This window comes from Linepithema humile, chromosome 3 (genome assembly GCF_040581485.1).
Source record: "Linepithema humile isolate Giens D197 chromosome 3, Lhum_UNIL_v1.0, whole genome shotgun sequence".
Taxonomy (NCBI): Eukaryota; Metazoa; Arthropoda; class Insecta; order Hymenoptera; family Formicidae; genus Linepithema; species Linepithema humile.
The window spans coordinates 19,759,370-19,779,105 of record NC_090130.1 but is presented as its reverse complement, the minus strand read 5'-3'; the positions used below and the strand labels follow the sequence as shown (position 1 = coordinate 19,779,105).

The 19,736-nt window shown below is 42.1% G+C and overlaps 2 protein-coding genes and 2 long non-coding RNA genes across 4 annotated transcripts; 1 reads left to right on the top strand and 3 right to left on the bottom strand.

The window, feature by feature from the left end:
- The first annotated feature begins 7,359 nt into the window (after positions 1-7,359).
- LOC136999037 (uncharacterized) lies at positions 7,360-9,105 on the top strand. The gene is made up of 2 exons (XM_067352433.1): positions 7,360-7,560; positions 7,930-9,105. Exons 1-2 carry the CDS (start codon positions 7,360-7,362, stop codon positions 9,103-9,105), a joined length of 1,377 nt encoding a protein of 458 aa, XP_067208534.1.
- An 817-nt stretch (positions 9,106-9,922) lies between these two features.
- LOC136999036 (uncharacterized) lies at positions 9,923-10,864 on the bottom strand. The gene is made up of 4 exons (XM_067352432.1): positions 10,753-10,864; positions 10,601-10,666; positions 10,277-10,510; positions 9,923-10,050 (listed from the first exon to the last, which is right to left on the bottom strand). The coding sequence occupies exons 1-4, from the start codon at positions 10,862-10,864 to the stop codon at positions 9,923-9,925; spliced, it is 540 nt and encodes a 179-aa protein (XP_067208533.1).
- Positions 10,865-10,878: 14 nt separating this feature from the next.
- Positions 10,879-14,437, bottom strand: LOC136998607 (uncharacterized). The gene is made up of 2 exons (XR_010889192.1): positions 13,461-14,437; positions 10,879-13,381 (listed from the first exon to the last, which is right to left on the bottom strand). It is a non-coding gene; the product is annotated as an uncharacterized lncRNA (long non-coding RNA).
- A 3,115-nt stretch (positions 14,438-17,552) lies between these two features.
- LOC136998858 (uncharacterized) lies at positions 17,553-19,736 on the bottom strand. Its single transcript, XR_010889386.1, has 3 exons — positions 18,787-19,736; positions 17,865-17,994; positions 17,553-17,777 (listed from the first exon to the last, which is right to left on the bottom strand). It is a non-coding gene; the product is annotated as an uncharacterized lncRNA (long non-coding RNA).

The following is a 19,736-nucleotide window of genomic DNA, read 5'->3' as shown; positions in this document are numbered from 1 at the left end:
CCCGCAACCTTTCAACGGTTGTTAGATCGGTTGATAGGCCCCGAAATGAAACCTTTTGCGTTTGCATATCTCGATGACATTGTGATAGTAACGCCTACGTTTGAGGAACATATGATCTGGCTGAATAAAGTATTGGATAGAATTACCGCTGCCGGTCTTACCGTGAATCCCGACAAATGTGAATTTTGCCGTGCTCAGGTGCGATATTTGGGATTTCTCGTGCAAAAAGAAGGGCTAATGGTCGACCCTGAAAAGACGCGACCGATCCTCGAATATCCCGCGCCGCTAAATATCAAGCAAGTGCGCCGATTTTTAGGCATGTCGTCCTGGTATCGACGATTTATTCCACAATTTGCCACTCTTAGCGAGCCATTGACACGCCTTTTGAAAAAAGGCAAGCGCTGGGAATGGGGGAGTGATCAGGTCCGCGCCTTCGATCAGCTTCGAGACCATTTAGTTACCGCACCAACACTTGCGTGCCCAGACTTCGAAGAACCTTTCGTATTGCAGACTGACGCTAGTTCTGTAGGATTAGGTGCCGTTTTGACCCAGAATATCGATGGCGAAGAAAGGGTAATAGCTTTCGCAAGTCGAGCTCTGGCAGGCCCCGAAACAAGATACACAGTTACCGAACAAGAATGCTTAGCAGTCGTTTGGGCGATAAAGAAATTCAGACCATATCTTGAAGGCTATAAATTCACAGTTGTTACCGATCACAGCAGTCTACGCTGGTTGCATAATTTGAAAAATCCAACAGGTAGATTAGCTCGATGGGCTCTCGAATTATTAGAGTACGATTACGAGGTAATTCACAGGAAAGGTGCCTTACATCATGTGCCTGACGCACTCTCTCGCATGTTCGAAACTCAGGTTACCGTGGAAAACTCAGATACCGTTACCGATACCGCTACCGATACCGTTAATTTGGTTACCGAAAATGATACCGCTGGCGCGCTTGCCGCTGCCGATACCGCTCCGGGGATAGATACAAAGGATGAGTGGTACCGCAAAAGATATAAAGAGGTGATATCAAGTCCGAGTAAATACACGCAATGGAAGGTCGTGGACGGGCAATTGTACTTTTTGAGGCCGAAACGCGTGATTTCCGAGATAGTCGAAGACCTCGACCGGTGGAAATTAGTCCTACCGAAAGAATTGCGCCGAGAAGCCTTAAAAGACTCGCACGACGCGCCGCAGGCAGGTCACCTGGGCGTAGAAAAAACTTATCAGCGTATCGCCGTTTCTTATTTCTGGCCGAATTTGTTTCGGGATGTTACCGATTACGTGCGAGCGTGTGATATTTGCCAGCGCACCAAGGTCGAACAAACGGGTCCCGCAGGTCTCATGGGTCGCCGAATTGCGGACGGCCCATGGAAAACCGTAGCTGCCGATATCATAGGACCATTGCCGCGTAGTAAATCGGGATTTCAGTACATTCTCGTTATTCAGGATTTGTTCACAAAATGGATGGAGTGCAAGGCACTCAGATCGGCTACCGGAATCAAAATTAAAGAGGCCCTCGAAGATTTAGTAATCTCTCGGTGGGGCGCTCCGAAATTTTTATTGACGGATAACGGTACCGAATTTATTAATAAAACGATGAAGGCGTTTGCCGAAGGGCGTAATATTACGCACACCACGGTACCGCCCTATCATCCTCAGGCTAATCCCGTAGAGCGAGTAAACCGCATTCTTAAGACGATGGTCATTTCGTTCATAGAGAAGGACCACCGCGAGTGGGACGAACATTTGTCCGAATTTCGTTTCGCATACAACACCGCGTTTCATTCGTCCTTAGGGACATCTCCTGCGTTCCTCAATTTAGGAAGGGAGTTGGAGCCGGTGCAATCGCTAAGGCGTCGCGATAATGAGGTTACCGAAATTGAGAGTAAAGATACCGCGGACTGGGGGAAGCGCATGACGAAGTTACAGTCATTGCGCGAATGGATTGTGGAAAACCTAGACCAGGCGTTTCAAAAGCAGTCCTCCCGTTATAATTTACGCAGGCGTGATAGACGTTTTGAGGTCGGCGATTTGGTGCTGAAGCGACAGCACGTATTATCGTCTGCGGCGCAGAATATAGCCGCGAAGTTGGCACACAAGTTCCAGGGCCCTTTGAAAATCTCGCGGGTGATCTCGCCCGTCGTGTACGAGCTAGTCCAGCTGGACGGATCTCCCGCGGGAAAAATTCACGTACAAGACCTGAAACCATATTGCCTTCCCGATCCCGAACAATAGATGCAGCGCAACGTAATGGATGGCGAGGAATTACACCGGATCTCGCGCGCCTTCTGGCACCGCCACCGTCGTGTATGGCGGTTTATACACAGCCACGAGCCCGGTTTCTGGGACGACTTATGGGACACGATGGAGGTGGCCCGCCGCTGGCGGTGGACGGAGGAGGGAGCCGTAGTGGCCGAGCCTCCTACCACCCGGGACGCAGAAGCCCAAACTCCGGCGCGGGAGACGAGAGACGCGGCGGTGGAAACGACTCGGGGACCGACCTGCGAGGTCGGCACCCAAGCGGATGCCCAGGAGGGCGCCCGACAACCGGCACCAGTCCAGGAGGACTGGCTGCCGCCGCCGCCGCCGACTAAGACGGTGAGGGAGGACCTAGCCCGGCGGTACGGGGCCCCTCCAGCGGAGAACCTGCGGCATCCGGGAGGCTGCTGGAACTGTCTCTCCGAGCTGCACGCCTACCCGGAGTGCGACCTGCCCCGGATGCAGAGCTTTTGCTTTGGCTGCGGGGAGAGGGACGTGACCGTCCGCACGTGCCCGCGCTGCGGACCCACGTATCGGCGGACGGAGCCCTACACAGGGCCCCGGGGACCGCGAGAGCGGAGACGACGAGGCGACCGGGGGCGAAGGACCCGGCAAACCTCCACCAGCTCCGAGGGATGGCCGTGGCGAAGCCAGTCGGAATCCTCCTCGCAGTGAAGGCCCAGGGGTCACATACCCCAACATTTTTTTTCTCTTCTTCTTTCTTTTTTTCTTTCTTCCTGTTCTTTCTTTTTTTTTTCTTCTCTTTTCTTTGTCCTTCTTACTTTTTCGTTTTTTTTGCTGTTTTTTTTTTCCTTTTCACTTTTCTTTTTTTTGTATTTCTCATAGGCTAAGTTCGTATAGTTTTTTTTATAATTATAGTTTTTTGTTATAGTTTTTTTTAGTTATAGTTTTTTTATATAGTTATAGTTTTTTTTTTTCCTCATTCTGTTAATTGTACTTTTATTTCTCTTCGTTGTTGTTACCGACCAGTCGCTGCATTAACAGCACACAAATAAAAACCGTCAAACCGACTCATGTCTACTTCCTCACCCTCCCCTGGTAGTAAGGCGTGAACCTCCCGTTAACTGAGAAACACCCCGTGACTCTCGCGTGGACGGGAAATTCGTAGAGACTTTCGGGAGGGTCGCACGCGAAATCCGAACGGGACAGGGGGGGAGGAAAAACGAAGCGACTGGAGAGGCTGTCGAGTTTTTGCGGTTTTGGAGTGAGAACACACAGGTAAGGCTACCGGAGGGGCGGTCACCGGCGTTCGTCGGGACCGAAAACCCCGCGGTCCTCCTCTGGGAAGGGGGAGTTGTGACGTGACGCTTTTCGAGCGCCGTCACAAGGGCGATAGCCCGGCCGAGGGAGCAAGGAGCCCTGGTGTTGCTCCTCGCGTGGAGAGAGCAACCCGCGAGACTCCACCATTTTTGCGCGTCGTTTGTATTGTAATTCCTGTTTTTGTACCGTAATACCGTTTTTGAGTTGTAAGGCGAGACCCCGTGCGGGCGGCGTTGCGTGTTTTGTGCCTCAGGGCGAAGACAGCATCGCCAGGGAAGCCGGACACCGGGGGATCATCCGCAGGGGCCACGCGTTAGTGACCCCACGAAAAAGGTCAGGTACCGCGATTCCGTCGCCTCCGCCATCCAAGCCCTATCTAACTCCGCTTTGGTTTCAGCCACAAAGTCAAAAGCAACACAAAGACACGCAGCAGCGGACCTCGCCCGGCTGCAGACGGCTTCGAGGACCCCGAAGATGCTGCACCCGGAAGGACCGGAGTATGGCCCGGCCAGCCTAACCAGTCTCTTCCGGGAACATCGACTTACCGACACACTATCAGCCGAAAGACTTGAGGAAACCACAGTGAGCGGAAGGGGGCGCCCTGGATGAACTGTGGGCGGTTCTCAGGGGCCCCCCTTTTCGGAAAATCGGCAGGATGCGCAGGAAGGCGACGCGAATCTGGAAGGACCTAGAGGCAGAGCCGAGAAGAGTCACTGTTCGGTGTGCCGCGAGTGCGTGAGGACGAACACGAGGACTCAGCCCCACGACGCCGAAGACGCCGAAGACGTCAACTCGATGTAAGCCGCCTCTCGGGTAGCCGTAGAGTTCCGTCCGGTTATGGCTGGTAGCGTGAGTCTGTTTTGTATTTAGTGTCTCTCACACAACTAACCGAGATTTTTGATACCGTGAGCGCGTATTGACGCTCAATTACCGCGTGTCCAGCCGGCTCCGGATATCGCGTAAAAGTCTCTCCGTCTTGCGTGAGTTAAGCGCCGACAGTCTCTTTCTCGTTGCCGTTTCGTTTGCCGTTCGTTTCGTTACCGTACCGTCTTCCCGTTACCGTTTCTTTTTGTAGAATACTGACTAATTGCTACCGTTTTTCCGTTACCGTTTCTTTTTGTAGGATACTGATTAATTGCTACAGTCTTCCTTACGATATCGTTTTGTTACCGTTTTTGTCGCGTTATCACCGTACCGAAAGTACCGTGGGCGGATGTCCGCGGACGGATTTTGCTCGGGAGCGTTCTCCGCGAGACCGCTGTTACCGCCTCGTTAGCGTCTCGGCGAGAAACGTGAACGCCCGCGAAAATAGCCGTTCCGCGACATCTCATTTCTGGCCGTTAGGCTACCGTCGTTCAAAGTATATTTATTTGGCCTTCACCGGCCGTATCGGATGGTCGTAATACAAGTCATTTGTTTTGTCGAATATCGTCGGATCAGCTGCGAATTATCGTGATCGCGTTTCCGAGATTTCATATGGTTACCGAAATTTGTTCTCGTTATCGATTGATTGAGCGAATTACCTTACTACCGTATTAAACTATTTCCGCCGTGTCGGCTCAGGCCGAACGATCTACGCATCTTTACCCTTGTAACCGAATCATGGAAATACATTATTGTTAAATATTAATGATTGAGTTGTCCTTATGTTCACCTCTCACTCCAGATATCTACGTTAAGTAAAAGAACTGCGCCCCTCTGCCATACTGAGCGGGGAGCGGCCGAGCAAATTTTGAGAACTATTAAAGTTACCGATACCGCGGTGCGATTATTCGCACCTGGCGCCCATTTCCGGTTACCGTTATCGCGTGAGTTACCTTGCTCCCGAATTGTGTGGAGTACCGCGAGTTACCGAATCGTGCAGTTATTGCCGATTTCGCGAGTTACCTTGCTCCCGACGAGCGTGGAGTACCGCGAGTTACCGAATTAAGCATCTGTTTCTGATACCGTAAGTTACCGAGTCGAGCAGTTATTGCCGATGCCTCGAGTACCGATTTCCATTGGGCGTGCTCCCTCGGATCTGGCGTGATTCCGAGGCTAGTTCACGTCGCAGGTTGTTGTACAAATTTCATTTTTTTTTTTTTACCAGACTCTTTCTCATCCTTGTTATTACGTGACGAGTGCGCGGTATCGGATGTCGGAAAGAGCGGTGCTCGGATATTCGTCGCTAGATCTAAAATATCTCTATTTCCATACATGATTCGGACATTATCCTAAAAAAAAAAAAAAAAAAAAAAAATATTGTTTCAAACACACGATTAGCGATGCACGTTTGCGATATTCACCTCCTTCCGTTCCTTCTTATTATCCCGGTTATTCATTGTACGTCGTCGTCCGACAAACTTTGATATTCCACTAGTTAGCGATCGATACGCGCCTCCTATTTATAGGTGATCGCTGTCGAAACACACCTCAGTTGGAAATGTGATTTACACGCGATACGTTAGAATTCGCGTTCTATGAAACGATACAAGGGTGCCGGTTTACTGAACAGTGTGATAAATCGACTACCGTTGGAGCTGCATATACCCGGCTACCAATTTTGCGGGCCGGGGACTCGTCTGCGGAAACGACTCGCGCGAGGGGATCGAGGTATCAATCCGTTGGACGCGGCGTGTCGCGATCACGACGTCGCGTACTCGCAAAACCGCGAATCAGCGGACCGCCACGCGGCCGATCGCGTTTTCGCCGATAAAGCGCGGGAGCGAATCACCGCTGCGGACGCGACTCTCGGTGAGAGGGCCGCCGCTACCGCCGTATGGGCTGCTATGAAAGCAAAGACGAAATTGGGGATGGGTATGACAAAGGGAAAGAAGAAGAAGAAGATCAAGAAGAGGAGAACGCTTCCGACGGCGAAACGCGGTGGTATGTTACCGTTGTTACCGCTCTTGGGAGTCATCGGTTCGCTTGCCGGTGGAGCAGCGGGTGTTGCAAAGGCGGTGAACGACTCCAAGGCCGCGCGACGACAACTCGAAGAGATGAAACGTCACAATAAAGCTATGGAAGGACGGGGGATTTATCTCGCTCCGTACACAAGCGGGGCAAAGGATTGAAGAAGAAGAAGAAGAAAAAAAAAAAACGTCGAAAAAACGATAGAGATACCCGCGAGTGCCACCACCAATCTACAGTTGTCACGAATAGCGAAGCGTATGCGAATACCGTATTTCCGAGGTGTCTACATGCGTAACGCTTTACCCGACGAGATACACCGAAACGAGAGCGGTATCGTGAATTTGGACGATGTCGACGGGCCGGGCACGCATTGGGTGGCGTACGCCAAGAGAGGCGATCGCGCCGTATACTTTGACAGCTTTGGCAATTTGCAACCGCCGAAGGAGCTTACACGCTACCTCGGAGACACCGATACAACGATAACGTACAATCGCACGGTCTACCAGACGTACGATCAAACGATCTGCGGACAATTGTGCCTCCTGTTCCTCCAGAAAATAGATATAAAAATCGATCCGCCATCGATCGACATCAGTCGTCGATGGAATCTCGGCAATGTCGCTGACGCTCACTCTAAGCGGTAAAAGCAGCGTTCTCACGGTGGATTATTTTCCACCGATAGACTTGAGCGATGGGGACTACGAGCTCGGCCTAACCACGATGGAGACCTACAACACGATTCCGAACGTGACGGTAGCGAACGATAAATTTTATTTCGACGACAATGACGAAGAAATTACAATTCCCGAAGGATCGTACGAACTGGACGCCATTGCTTCTTATCTGAAACGCGCGATACTGCAAAAACGAGGAAAAGGCGAAGAGCAGGATTATCCATTGTCACTTCGTCCCAACGTTAATACCATGAGGAGTGAAATCATGTGCGCTTTTCGGATAAATTTCGCCAAACCGAATACCATCGGACCATTGTTGGGATTTTCGACGGGTCGTATACTGGAACCGAGAAAGTGGTACGAATCAGACTCCTCGGTAAACATCATCAACGTAAACATTATTCGAGTGGAATGCAGCATTACCGCGGGTGCGTACGCCAACGACAAGTCGGTGCACACGATACACGAATTTTCACCGAACGTGCCTCCGGGATATAAAGTCTCGGAAACACCGGCGCAAATCATTTACCTTCCGGTCATCGCGAGGAGTGTTACCGATATCACCTTGCGTGTGGTGGATCAAGACGGACGATTGATCGACTTTCGCGGAGAGGAGATTACCATCAGACTGCACTTGCGGCGACGCGGTGCGAGGAAATGCTCGTGTTGAACGAACAGCGAGTGATTGAGAGAGCAACGAAAATTGTGAAAAAATCGCCATTCAAGAGGCTCAGTACGACGAACGTAAACTTTTTACAATCGTTGGGATTCGTTGTGAGAAACGCTTAAAGAGATGGATATACTCGACATCGTTGACGAGCCCGTCTTCGACGAGCGTATCGTGAAATATGAGATGCACACGTACAATCCGTACGCTAACACGACGTTGGGACACAGCGACGAGATACGAATACCTATACAACAACAGGATTTGTACACGTTGCCGTGTGAGAGTTTTCTCTACGTTGAAGGAAAACTCGTTATGAATCCTACCGGTGAGAATAGAGATGTCGTGTGTATTATGGGAAATAATTGTGTCGCGTTCATGTTTGAAGAAATGCGATACGAGCTCGACGGAGTTGAAATCGATCGTAACAGAAACGTTGGAATAACAACGACGATCAAAAATTATATATCGCTGACGACGGAGAAGAGCAAGATGCTGAAATACGCATCGTGGAATCCGAATGGATATTCGTTGATCGATGGAAACTTTAATTTTTGCGTTCCGCTCAATGCTCTGTTTGGATTCTGCGAGGACTACAAGCGCATCGTGATCAACGCTCGTCACGAACTTGTATTGATACGATCGCGCAACGATAACAATTGTCTCGTAGGACGAGCCGGTGCGAATCCGACGATCGAGCTACTCAAGATACAGTGGCGAATGCCTCACGTATCTCTGAGCGAAGTCAACAAGCTGTCTCTTCTTCGAACTTTGGAAAGCGGACGATATCTGAGCGTGTGCTTCCGTTCGTGGGATCTGTACGAGTTTCCTCTGCTGCAAAACACGACCAAGCATTCCTGGGCGATCAAAGCCGCGACGCAATTGGAAAAACCGCGATACGTAATCTTCGCTCTCCAAACCGGTCGAAAAAACGTACTGTCTGAAAACGCTGCGCAATTTGACGATTGTAAACTCACCAATGTGAGACTGCATCTGAATTCAGATTTTTATCCGTACGACGACATGAACTTGGATTTCGACAGAAATCGATACGCTATACTGTACAACATGTATGCGCGTTTCCGCAAAGCCTATTACGGACAGGACGATACGTATTTGGATATCGATGATTTCTTGATAACCGGTCCGTTCGTAGTCATAGATTGTTCGCGACAAAACGACTCTGTCAAGAACGCCACCGTCGACGTGCGAATAGAATTTGATTGTAAGGAAAATATACCGGCCAACACCATCGCCTATTGTCTCGTTATACACGATCGAATGGTCGAATATAATCCACTGAACAACATTGTGCGCAGACTCGTGTGAAAAGTTATAAATTAGACGTGTGCGTACGCGGACATGTCAGTTTTCCGACGATCGACGACGATGTCGAACGTACCAATTTTCATCGACTTGCAAGGTTACGTGTTCAACAACATTTTTATCGTGAAAGAAGCAGCGGTACTTCGAGATGGCGAAACGCTGTCTCATTACGTATTTCGTGAACACGTACCGTGGTATCTGTCGACAAAATCGGAAAAATCGCTGGTGTGTTGGTTACGGATACACCATCACGGCTTCCGATGGGAAGATGGACACGTCTCGTACAGTCGGATGAAAAGCCTCATCAACAACGCCATTGGTACGGAACCGCCTCTGATATACGTGAAAGGACTCGAGAAGAAAAAGTGGCTGTGCGAGATTTTGGAAGATGATGTAGAGATCGAAACGATCGATGCGGATTACGAAGATATCGCACGCCTGACGAACTTGGATGTAATCGGAACCTTGCGCTGCGCGTATCACACGAAACATTGCGCTATGCGGAATGTTTGCAAATTGTACAAGTGGTGGTGGTTTGAGCGTAACAAACGTGTAACATAACAATGATTTATATTAATAAAATGATTTATATTACACTAAAATGACTTTTATATCGTACGACTTTTATTCCATCACAGTTATCCGATCCATCGTGACATATGATCTGTCGCTTATCTCGCAGTAAAATAGGACGTTGAATAGGATGGGGAAAGAGTCTGGTAAAAAAAAAAAAAAATGAAAAATTAATTTATTTAATATAAATAATATTTATTAAAAAACTAAAAAAAAATATATGTACATTTGAGCGAACAGAATTTTTTCAATTGTATAAAAAATGTTTTTCCTCGCGAGGAATCGACTGGTGAAACCGACGACTTCGAAAGCGTGTCGCAGGAACCTCGCCCGACCAAGTTTTCTCCGATTCTTCTTCTCTACCACCTGTTTGAACTGCAAAAAGTCAAAATTTAAAAAAAAAAAATTAATGAATTAATTAAAAAATTTGAGTATGAAAATACTCACCTCTCGATTTTCTTCTTTTTATTTTACTCCCCCGTTTGAAAATTCTAATCGGAAGAGTAAGACATCACAGGGGGGCTGTATCCTGTGAAAATTTTAATGTTTAAAAAAAAATTCAAACATAAAAGTAACTGTAAAAATTTTCAATCTTTCTTACCTCTGTCACCCATTCCCCATCCGTCTTGCGTGTAGCCTTCCTCATCCCCTCCTTCATAAGTCCTCTCCTCTTCCTCTTCCTGCTCTTCTTCCTCATCCCCTCCTTCATAAGTCCTCTCCTCTTCCTCTTCCTGCTCTTCTTCCTCTTCCTGCTCTTCTTCCTCGCGAAGTGAGCTCATCGATTCGTCACTCACGAGATCGACGAGCTCAGGCGTCAGAACAATTCGAGCGCGAGCTGAAACATTTAATTTTTTTTGTAAAATTTCCTAATATAAAATCGATGCTGTTATTTTATTTTATATAAATAATGTATGCAGCGACTTACACGAGGGTCCGGCTTCGTCGCTCGCGAGATCGACGAGCTTAGGCGTCAGAACAATTCGAGCGCGAGCTGAAACATTAAATTTTTTTTGTAAAATTTCCTACTATAAAAATCGATGCTGTTATTTCATATAAATAATGTATACAGCGACTTACACGAGGGTCCGGCCTCAGGCGAGATATCCGCTCGACGTCTTACCCCGAGACGTCGAGTAGCTCGCTCGTCGTGGTTTCGACGCGTACCACGCACCACACCCTCCACCACCATAGTTTTTTTAGATGTTGGGTGTTGTAGCGTTCCTAAAAAATAATAATTTTAATTTTTTAAAACTTTGTTTTAATATTCATAATAAAAAAAAAAAAAAAAAAAAACTTACCATTTTTTACAGCATCATTATAGCAATGCGACAGCCAGGTGATATAACCTCCCGCATCCTCTTCAGCATCGCTGTAAATACGTCTCATTTCGACAATTTCCCCAGCAATAATCAAGAGCTGAGGATAATTCGAAAAATGTCCCAACCGAAATAACACAGCGAGCACCGCGCTAGGGCACGCACCCGCAAACTTTGCGAATACTGTATAATTATCATCGTCGTTGTCGGACAACGACGATAAATAATTATCAACGCATAGCCCGTTTAAGCTATGCGTCAATCGCAAACACAAATCGATTATTTTCCGACAACTAGACATTTTTTTTTTTAAACAAATAACTACGTTACGAACTTTGTGAACAACGAAGATCTATTATGGATGCAGTACTTAATCCCGACTTATATACCCTTACATCAAAGATGCCGCTAAATCTTATTATAATCTTATTATATTCGCCGCTAACTAACATTCGTATCGATATCCACTATAGTTTACAACAATATAGTTCTTTAAAATGTGCCGAAGACGAGATGACTCGCTCGACAGTAGCATCTCCTTTTCGAGGAATAGTAATCGCGGATCTAAGGTTTCGCCAGGACGATAGGTGCTAAGCTATTCGTCGCTAACTAACATTCGTATCGATATCCACTATAGTTTACAACAATATAGTTCTTTAAAATATGCCGAAGACGAGATGACTCGCTCGACAGTAGCATCTCCTTTTCGAGGAATAGTAATCGCGGATCTAAGGTTTCGCTAGGACGATAGGTGCTAAGCTATTCGTCGCTAACTAACATTCGTATCGATATCCGCTGATAGTTTACAACAATAAAATTCTTTATAATATGTCGAAGACGAGATGACTCGCTCGACAGTAGCATCTCCTTTTCGAGGAATAGTAATCGCGGATCTAAGGTTTCGCCAGGACGATAGGCCAGCGTATGATATTTCCATCTATTCAACGTCTATCGTACGTCTTTTAACGTCAATCGAACTACTTTTAACATCTATGTAACATCTTTTAACGTATTGTTGAACGTCTTACGTACAACTTTTAACATCTATTGTACGTCTTTGAACGTCAATCGAACTACTTTTAACATCTATTGAACGTCTATCGTACGCCTCTCGTACATCTTTGAACGTCTATCGTACGTCTTTGAACGTCTATCGAACGTCTCTCGTACGTCTATCGAACGTGTTTTGTACGTCTTTGAACGTCTATCGTACGTCTTTGAACGTCTATTGAACATTACTTAAACCACTTTTAACATCTATCGAACGTATTTTAACGTTTATTACTACAGCGAAATTGACGTTTTTTGCGTCGAGCTGTATATAAGGTGTGCGGAAGAGAGTAATTTATCAGTTCAAAGTGTGCACGCGGTGGAGAAAAAAGTATAGAAAATGGAGCGTGATCAGAATAGAAAAAATTCCGAATACGAGAAGTGTAAAGATTGCGGAGTGTACCACAAGCCGATAGCTGTGGTCGAGCCTCGTCCGAGGACGACTCAAGCGCCTCCCCCCGTTCCCCCTCGTAATCGTGAAAGGCGTTAGAGGCTCAGTTGAAACAATTTTTTTTTCATCTATGTAACATCTTTTACAAAATTATGAATAAAATTTGCTAATATTAATCTTATTGCGATTTTTTCTCCTTTCACCTCCCATCCTTAAATTACATATTAAGCTTAGATTAGAGTTCCTATTAAATTTATATTTTACCGCGGATAATTCGTATTAAAAAGAAAACTTGAAGTATATTATTGGTGTTTAGAATAAATGTATAACTTAATTATTTCACTATATTATTCGTCGTAAATAAAAGAAAAATAAATGATTTATATCGTACGATTTTATTCCACCTCAGTTATACGATCCTCGTGACATATGATCTGTCGCTTATCTCGCAGTAGGATAGGTCAGTGAATAAGATGAGGCACAGGAATAATAATTTAAATTATTTTTATTTAATATGAATAAGTTTATTTTAATAAAACTTTTGAAATTGTTTATTTAAATGGTCCGCTACAACGGTGTAACTTGACTCGCGATAAGTCGGTACAATCGACGCGTTCTCTTATATTACTACAGCGGGATGATGATAAAAAAAAAAAACTTTCATTTTAAATATAAAAATTTTTTATTTCAATATTCGCATACAAACATTTCCAACATTTCGTCGGCATCGACACAACACATCAACTGTACGATGCCTAAGTACTCGACTTGCGTCTTACATTTTGATAACAATTTTTCGAAGCGATCCCGACCATACGTCTGATACAATTGTCGAATATACTTCTCCGGAAGCGGTAGATCGCTCAATAGGTATCTGCTTGCGACGTTCTGGTTTATGACCTTCCTGGCGAGTTCGACGAGACTCCTCGGCTGTCGCATCGTGGTGATCCTGAAACATTTTACAATACACCTAAATATCTACTCGCTGAATATTTCTCACTTTCTATTTTTAGAGATATTTTTCTCACCTAATTCGCACAGAGTGCAATCTTTAACGTATGGCGCGGGTCCGTCGATGTGGTCGCGCTGCCACGGTTGATTGTGATGTTTCTTGCACCGACGGTAACCCTGCACTTCCGGGTCCACTCTTACGTGTTCCGGAAGTTTCTCCCACACTTGGTCCACGAACCGAGCAAACTTGCTTAATAAAATCACCTTTGGCACAAATTCTAACTCCGCTGCTGTTAAATTGAGAATATCGCGTTCATCCGAGAGTGCGATGAACATTTCGACTGTTATACCACTCGTTCTTCGCGGGCCTTATATACCCTTATTGTATAAACATTGCGATGATGCATTCCGACAACATGGCGCTTCACTTTGATGCGCAGAGAAAAACCAAAGGATCTAAACAGTTCTCGGAATCCTTTAACAATGATACATTCCGACAACATGGCGCTCCACTTTGATGCGCAGAGAAAAACCAAAGGATCTAAACAGTTCTCGGAATCCCTATCTCTTCCAGGAATCCTTATCTCTCGACGACTCATGTTTGTATTAACAATCCTTATCTTATCTCTTCCGGGAATCCCGGAAATCCCCCACTTCCAGGAATTATTGTTATCTGATACCCCCCACCACTCCTAAATTACCCTCTCTCCTCCAAAACGATGACGTCATTACCCCCTCCACTGTTATCTGATACCCCTCTTCCCCTCTTCACCCGCACCCCCCTCATTGCCCCGTGGGTTAGAACCCCCATAGTATAACTACTCTTGGTCAGTCATTTTGTTCAACAATTGATTTCCAGCTGAAAAGTAAAATATTCTTACTAAACAGCCAACAAAATAACTATAACTACATACTGAAAACGACATAATAATCGTTAAAAAAATCATTATTATTTTATCTTTAAAAATGTGATACTGTATATTAAAGTTTACAAATTGCAAAATACTAATGCAACACTTACTGTTGATATCTATCAATAAATTTAGATAATAATACTGTCATTGAAGGAAAAACTTATATCGAGAAGATATTATTTTTGCCTTTCAATATTGCAGCTTCGTCCAACATACTTTATTCTATCCTTGTTGACAGGTGAGATATGCTTCACTTTCATCAATCTTGAAAATGTAGAGTACACTTTCACTTTAGTTGCACACAAACGATCAAAGGTGCCTTTTCATGCATCGCCAAATCGCTCGAATTTTAGCGACAAAACTTGACGATCGCTGTTTTTTTTTGGCGATCATGAAAATAGAATGCGCGATAAAAAGTAGCGATGACAGTAGACTTTTGGACTTTTGTAACAATTTTGTTATCATAATGTCATTACTATTTACTGCCAAGTATAGCGAGTGGTACAGTCGTGCTGTTCAATATATACAAGAATATCACGAGTGGCAAAGGAAATGTTTAGAAATTATGAAAAAGCAAGAAGAGGTTAGAAAGAAACGATTGTTTAGTGCAGCATTTGTTGCGGTTATGTCTGTAGATAGAAAAATATACAAAAAAAGAAGATTTTGGAGGACCCCTATTTGTGCAGAACGGGAATTTCATGGTTTTTATGCTGCAATTCTTCCATCACTTCGACTGGAAAATATAGGCTTCCATAACTATTTCCGGATGTCAGCGACAAAATTGGAAGAGTTGTTGCATTTAGTTCAACCTGATTTAAGCAAAGAATATTGTATAAGACAACCAATTGTTGCGGAAGAAAGATTGATGTTAACCTTAAGGTATGTAACTAAACGTTTCTGATGGAAATATATTCCCTAATAATCCCTGATATTGCATAGAAATGTATTGTTGGAGAAATATGTGAGAGAATTTCTGCAAATGCTTAGAAAGTGTGTTTAAAAAGCGTTTGTAAACATCAAGAAATTTATGTGCAATTTGTGAGATAATTATGGAAAAAGTTGTCACCAGGTTGTGTGTATGATTAATGTAAATAATTATTGACATAGCTATCACTTAAAATATAATTTCAAACGCTCTGTTTAGATATCTGGCTTCGGGCGACTCTATGACATCAATGCATTACCAATATCTAGTGGGATTAACAACTGTAAGTGCAATTATATCGGAAACCTGTGCTGTCATATGGAAAAAACTTTGTCCTCTAGTTCTCCCATCGACTATAAACACCGAAGAATGGCAACGTATTGCTAAAACCTTCAGCGATACTTGGAATTTTCCTCATTGTATCGGGGCTATAGACGGAAAGCATGTGGTTATTCAAGTAAGATTCCTATAAAAAATGAATACATCTGGTTAAATTCGTTATTTCAAACACTGTAAATTAATATATCCTTTTTTGATTATAGTGTCCCAATAATTGTGGATCTATGTACTATAACTACAAAAATAGTCATAGTGTAGTATTATTAGCTATTTGCGATGCCGACTATGTATTCTGGTTTGTGGACATCGGTGCTTATGGACGAAGAAGTGACGGAGGCATCTTTAAAGATTCCATAATGGGTATAAAATTAGAAAATAAACAACTACATGTTCCAGAAGCAGCGCCTATTTCAGATGAAAGAGAGACTCCCTTGCCATATTGTATTGTTGGTGATGAGGCGTTTCCACTAACGACATACTTACTTCGTCCATATCCTGGGAAACAGAAAATTACGCCACAGAAACGCATTTTCAATTATCGTTTAAGTCGTGCTAGACGAGTAATTGAAAATAGCTTTGGTATCTTAGTTAGTAAATGGCGCATTTTTCGTAAGCCGATAATAGCCAGTGTATTGAATACAACACGTATAATACAAGCAACTATAGTTCTTCATAATTGGCTGCGTGAAGATGATTTGAACAATTGTCCAAATCTTTCGTACGTTGAACCACACCTAGTTGATCGAGAATCTGAAATTGGATCTGTCGTAGGTGGTACTTGGAGAGATATAACAGGTACGACGGCATTTTCTGACATTACTCGTGCGGGTACTAACACAAGCACTCGAACAGCAATTGAAGTACGAGAAGAATTTTGTGCCTACTTTAATAACGAAGCTGTTAGTTGGCAGAATGATTATTTGTGAACCTATTGGTAATTAATAATTTGTATAATTTTTAGTTGTATAATTTTTTTTGTATAATACATTTGTGTATTATAATTTCAAGATATGACAATAAATAATAATAATTAATAAGTTTATTTCTTTATTTATTTCGAATTAGTGAGCTCAACAGTCAGAGGCAATTAACATGATACCAATAACAAAATAATACTGTCGAATATTACAGAGAAACTACAAAATTTTTAAGAAAAATAACTAAAATAACTAAAATAGCTAAAATAGCTAATTTTAATTACTAAAATAACTAAAACTAAGAAACAAAAATAATTAAATCTAATAAGTAACAAAATATAATATGACTGAGCATTTTGTCTCTCTTTGGTTTTTTTTAAGAAACTAAAATAACATTAAATCTAATAGTTAGACAAGAATACTGTGTATAAGACTGTGTTACTAATTAAAGTAACATTAAATGTAATGACTGAGCATTCTGTCTTTTTGGTTTTTTTCAATAATGAAAATATTTACGTAAAAGTAGAACTAAAGAAGAAGCAATCGACAGATTAGCTGACGTTATACGAAGTCAATATCAATGTGTATGTTTCTTTTTTTCCTCATGAATATATGTATGGATATTTAACATGACATCACTTCTCATGCTATCATTGAGTGAACGCAATTCATGCCCAATCATAGTCAAAAATGCATCAACAGCATCCATAGGAGGTGGAGGTGGTGCAGGGAACTGTATAGCTGGCTGTGGTGTGCTTAGAGCATCAGCTAATCTGTCGATTGCTTCTTCTTTAGTTTTACTTTTCTTCCGCTTCGATGCTTGTCCTTTTGGGGTTTCATTTTCATCATGCTCATCTTCATAACTATCATTTATATTAATATTTGACACAGTATTCTTCTCAACTAATTCAATATCACGCATGAATCCCATTTGCTCATAGTACATCCATTTATTTTTTTTCTTTGTCGCAGATCCACTACGAATATTTTTTTCTTCTTTAACATATCTTCGGTGGGTATCACACAGATTTTTCCACTTCTTTTTGGCTGATTCCACAGTATACTTTCCTTTCATTACTTTACATACTTCCTCCCATAATACAGATTTTATTTCTTTGCTCCTCTGTGCAACTGGCAATTTAATATTCTATAAAGGCTCACGAATCTCTATTGCTGAGATAAACGTTTCGTTTGATGAGGAATAATTACTTTTGGAAACTAACTTGGAATTGCTAACTTCAGTGTTAACAACCAGTTGCTTTCCACCAACTGCACTTCTTGCGAGGATCGTACCATCATCTGTAACATTTGTTTCCTTTACTATATTTATACATATTTATATATATACTTGGATACAATATACTTAAAAAATAATGAACTACTTACCACACTGTGGATAAAAGTAAAAAGAATTCTCGTTTAAAAAATAGCTTTTGAACCCATTCAGGCATGGATGTGATGGAATATCATCACAAATAGTTTCACATAAACCACATGTGAAGACTTGTACCAATTCCTAAACACAGATTTTTAATTATTACTTAATGTAAATATCAATAGTAATGACCATTTTTTTCTTATTTTAGGTCTCTTATTTTAAAGATTAAATAAAGAAATATACTACACGCTATTATTTATGAGTCTTATTACGTTAACAAATATCAATATTATATTATAATTGCTCAAATTTCCCTTTATTATAAACATTACATACGTTTCGGCCTAAAGGATGTGGCCATCTTCAGTGTAACAAAATAAAAAAATCGTCGTTAGTCGTAAAACGTTGACAAGATAGTCAATTTAGGTAACGCATCCTTATCTTGATATGGATAGTACATTTTTTCATAAATTTATGAGAAGCCATGGATCATCTATCTTTGGAGATCCGTTAGAAATAAGTATCAAGTAAATAACATGACTGTAAATGACATTGACTGTCAAGCCTGGCTCACTGCCGTCGACGCATGTTATTTACTTGATACTTATTTCTAACGGATCTCCGAAGATAGATGATCCATGGCTTCTCATAAATTTATGAAAAAATGTACTATCCATATCAAGATAAGGATGCGTTACCTAAATTGACTATCTTGTCAACGTTTTACGACTAACGACGATTTTTTTATTTTGTTACACTGAAGATGGCCACGTCCTTTAGGCCGAAACGTATGTAATGTTTATAATAAAGGGAAATTTGAGCAATTATAACTAGCTCCGGCTCTGTCAGCTTGTTTTTTTTCAAGAATATTATTTGAATAAGAAAAAGAGCTATATATTTATATTGTATTTTTAATATTATATTACTTACCTCATTTTCCTGCTCAATTAGTTCATCTGTATCACTCATGATAAAAAATTCAAATAGCAAGTAGCGATTAGTAGCCTATTGTCGCTGCAAGATAGACCAAATCTAACTACAGAAGCGACTAACAGCGACGACTTTCAAGCGACTGATGAAGTCACGTGACTCTCTGATTGCTATAAAAGTCGCGACGATCGCTACCATGAAAAGGTACCTCAATGTAAACACAGTCAATATGCTAAAGCCCGTATCAGACTATGCATTAAAGATTGAAGATTGAAAATTTAACCAATCAGGAAGAAGCAATATTTTTTTGCTTCTCCCCGATTAGTTTAAAAAAAATAATTAGAAAAAATAAATCATTTGTAAAAAAGTATATTTTTTATATTTTAACAACGTCTTATATTTAAAATCTTCTATCTATATTGCTATCTAATATAAAATATGATATGTCATTTTATGTATATTTTTTTTTTATATAAGATAATATTATTCTATGCACTTTCTCGTAATTGTATTTTTTCGTACTACATCTCACTCAAAAAAACTATAACAAAAAATCTGTACAAACATTAATTGTAAACGTATGACAAATATTAATTGTAAACGTAATAATTACAAAGACTATATACAAAAATATTGTAAAACTCCAAAAAATATGCAGAAATATATACAAAAATATATAAATAAAATTTGATATTTAAAATATAAATTATATACATTTCTTATAAGATAATATATAAACTATTGTATTGTATATTTATAAGTAAATAAAATATAAACTAATAATTCAATATTGTTTTTATTTAAAAAAAACTGCTTTTTTATTACATAAATATTTCCGTCTTTTTTTTAATAAGTTTTACAGATTGTCGCGAAAATCGCCACTAGATAGTTTTAATGTCGTCAAAGTTTCAGTGTCGTGAAAATAGCCAATTCTTCGTTTAGGATTAGTT

What these genes read in the sequence shown, in the direction of transcription:
- LOC136999037 (XM_067352433.1), top strand. Translation starts at nt 7,360, where the DNA reads ATGAGGAGTGAAATCATGTGCGCTTTTCGGATAAATTTCGCCAAACCG. An exon ending in CGTACGCCAACGACAAGTCG is followed by an intron (nt 7,561 to 7,929) that starts GTGCACACGATA and finishes ATCGTTGACGAG; the next exon opens with CCCGTCTTCGACGAGCGTAT.
- LOC136999036 (XM_067352432.1), bottom strand. Translation starts at nt 10,864, where the DNA reads ATGGTGGTGGAGGGTGTGGTGCGTGGTACGCGTCGAAACCACGACGAG. An exon ending in GCCTGAGGCCGGACCCTCGT is followed by an intron (nt 10,667 to 10,752) that starts GTAAGTCGCTGT and finishes TTAATGTTTCAG; the next exon opens with CTCGCGCTCGAATTGTTCTG. An exon ending in CGACGAAGCCGGACCCTCGT is followed by an intron (nt 10,511 to 10,600) that starts GTAAGTCGCTGC and finishes TAAATGTTTCAG; the next exon opens with CTCGCGCTCGAATTGTTCTG.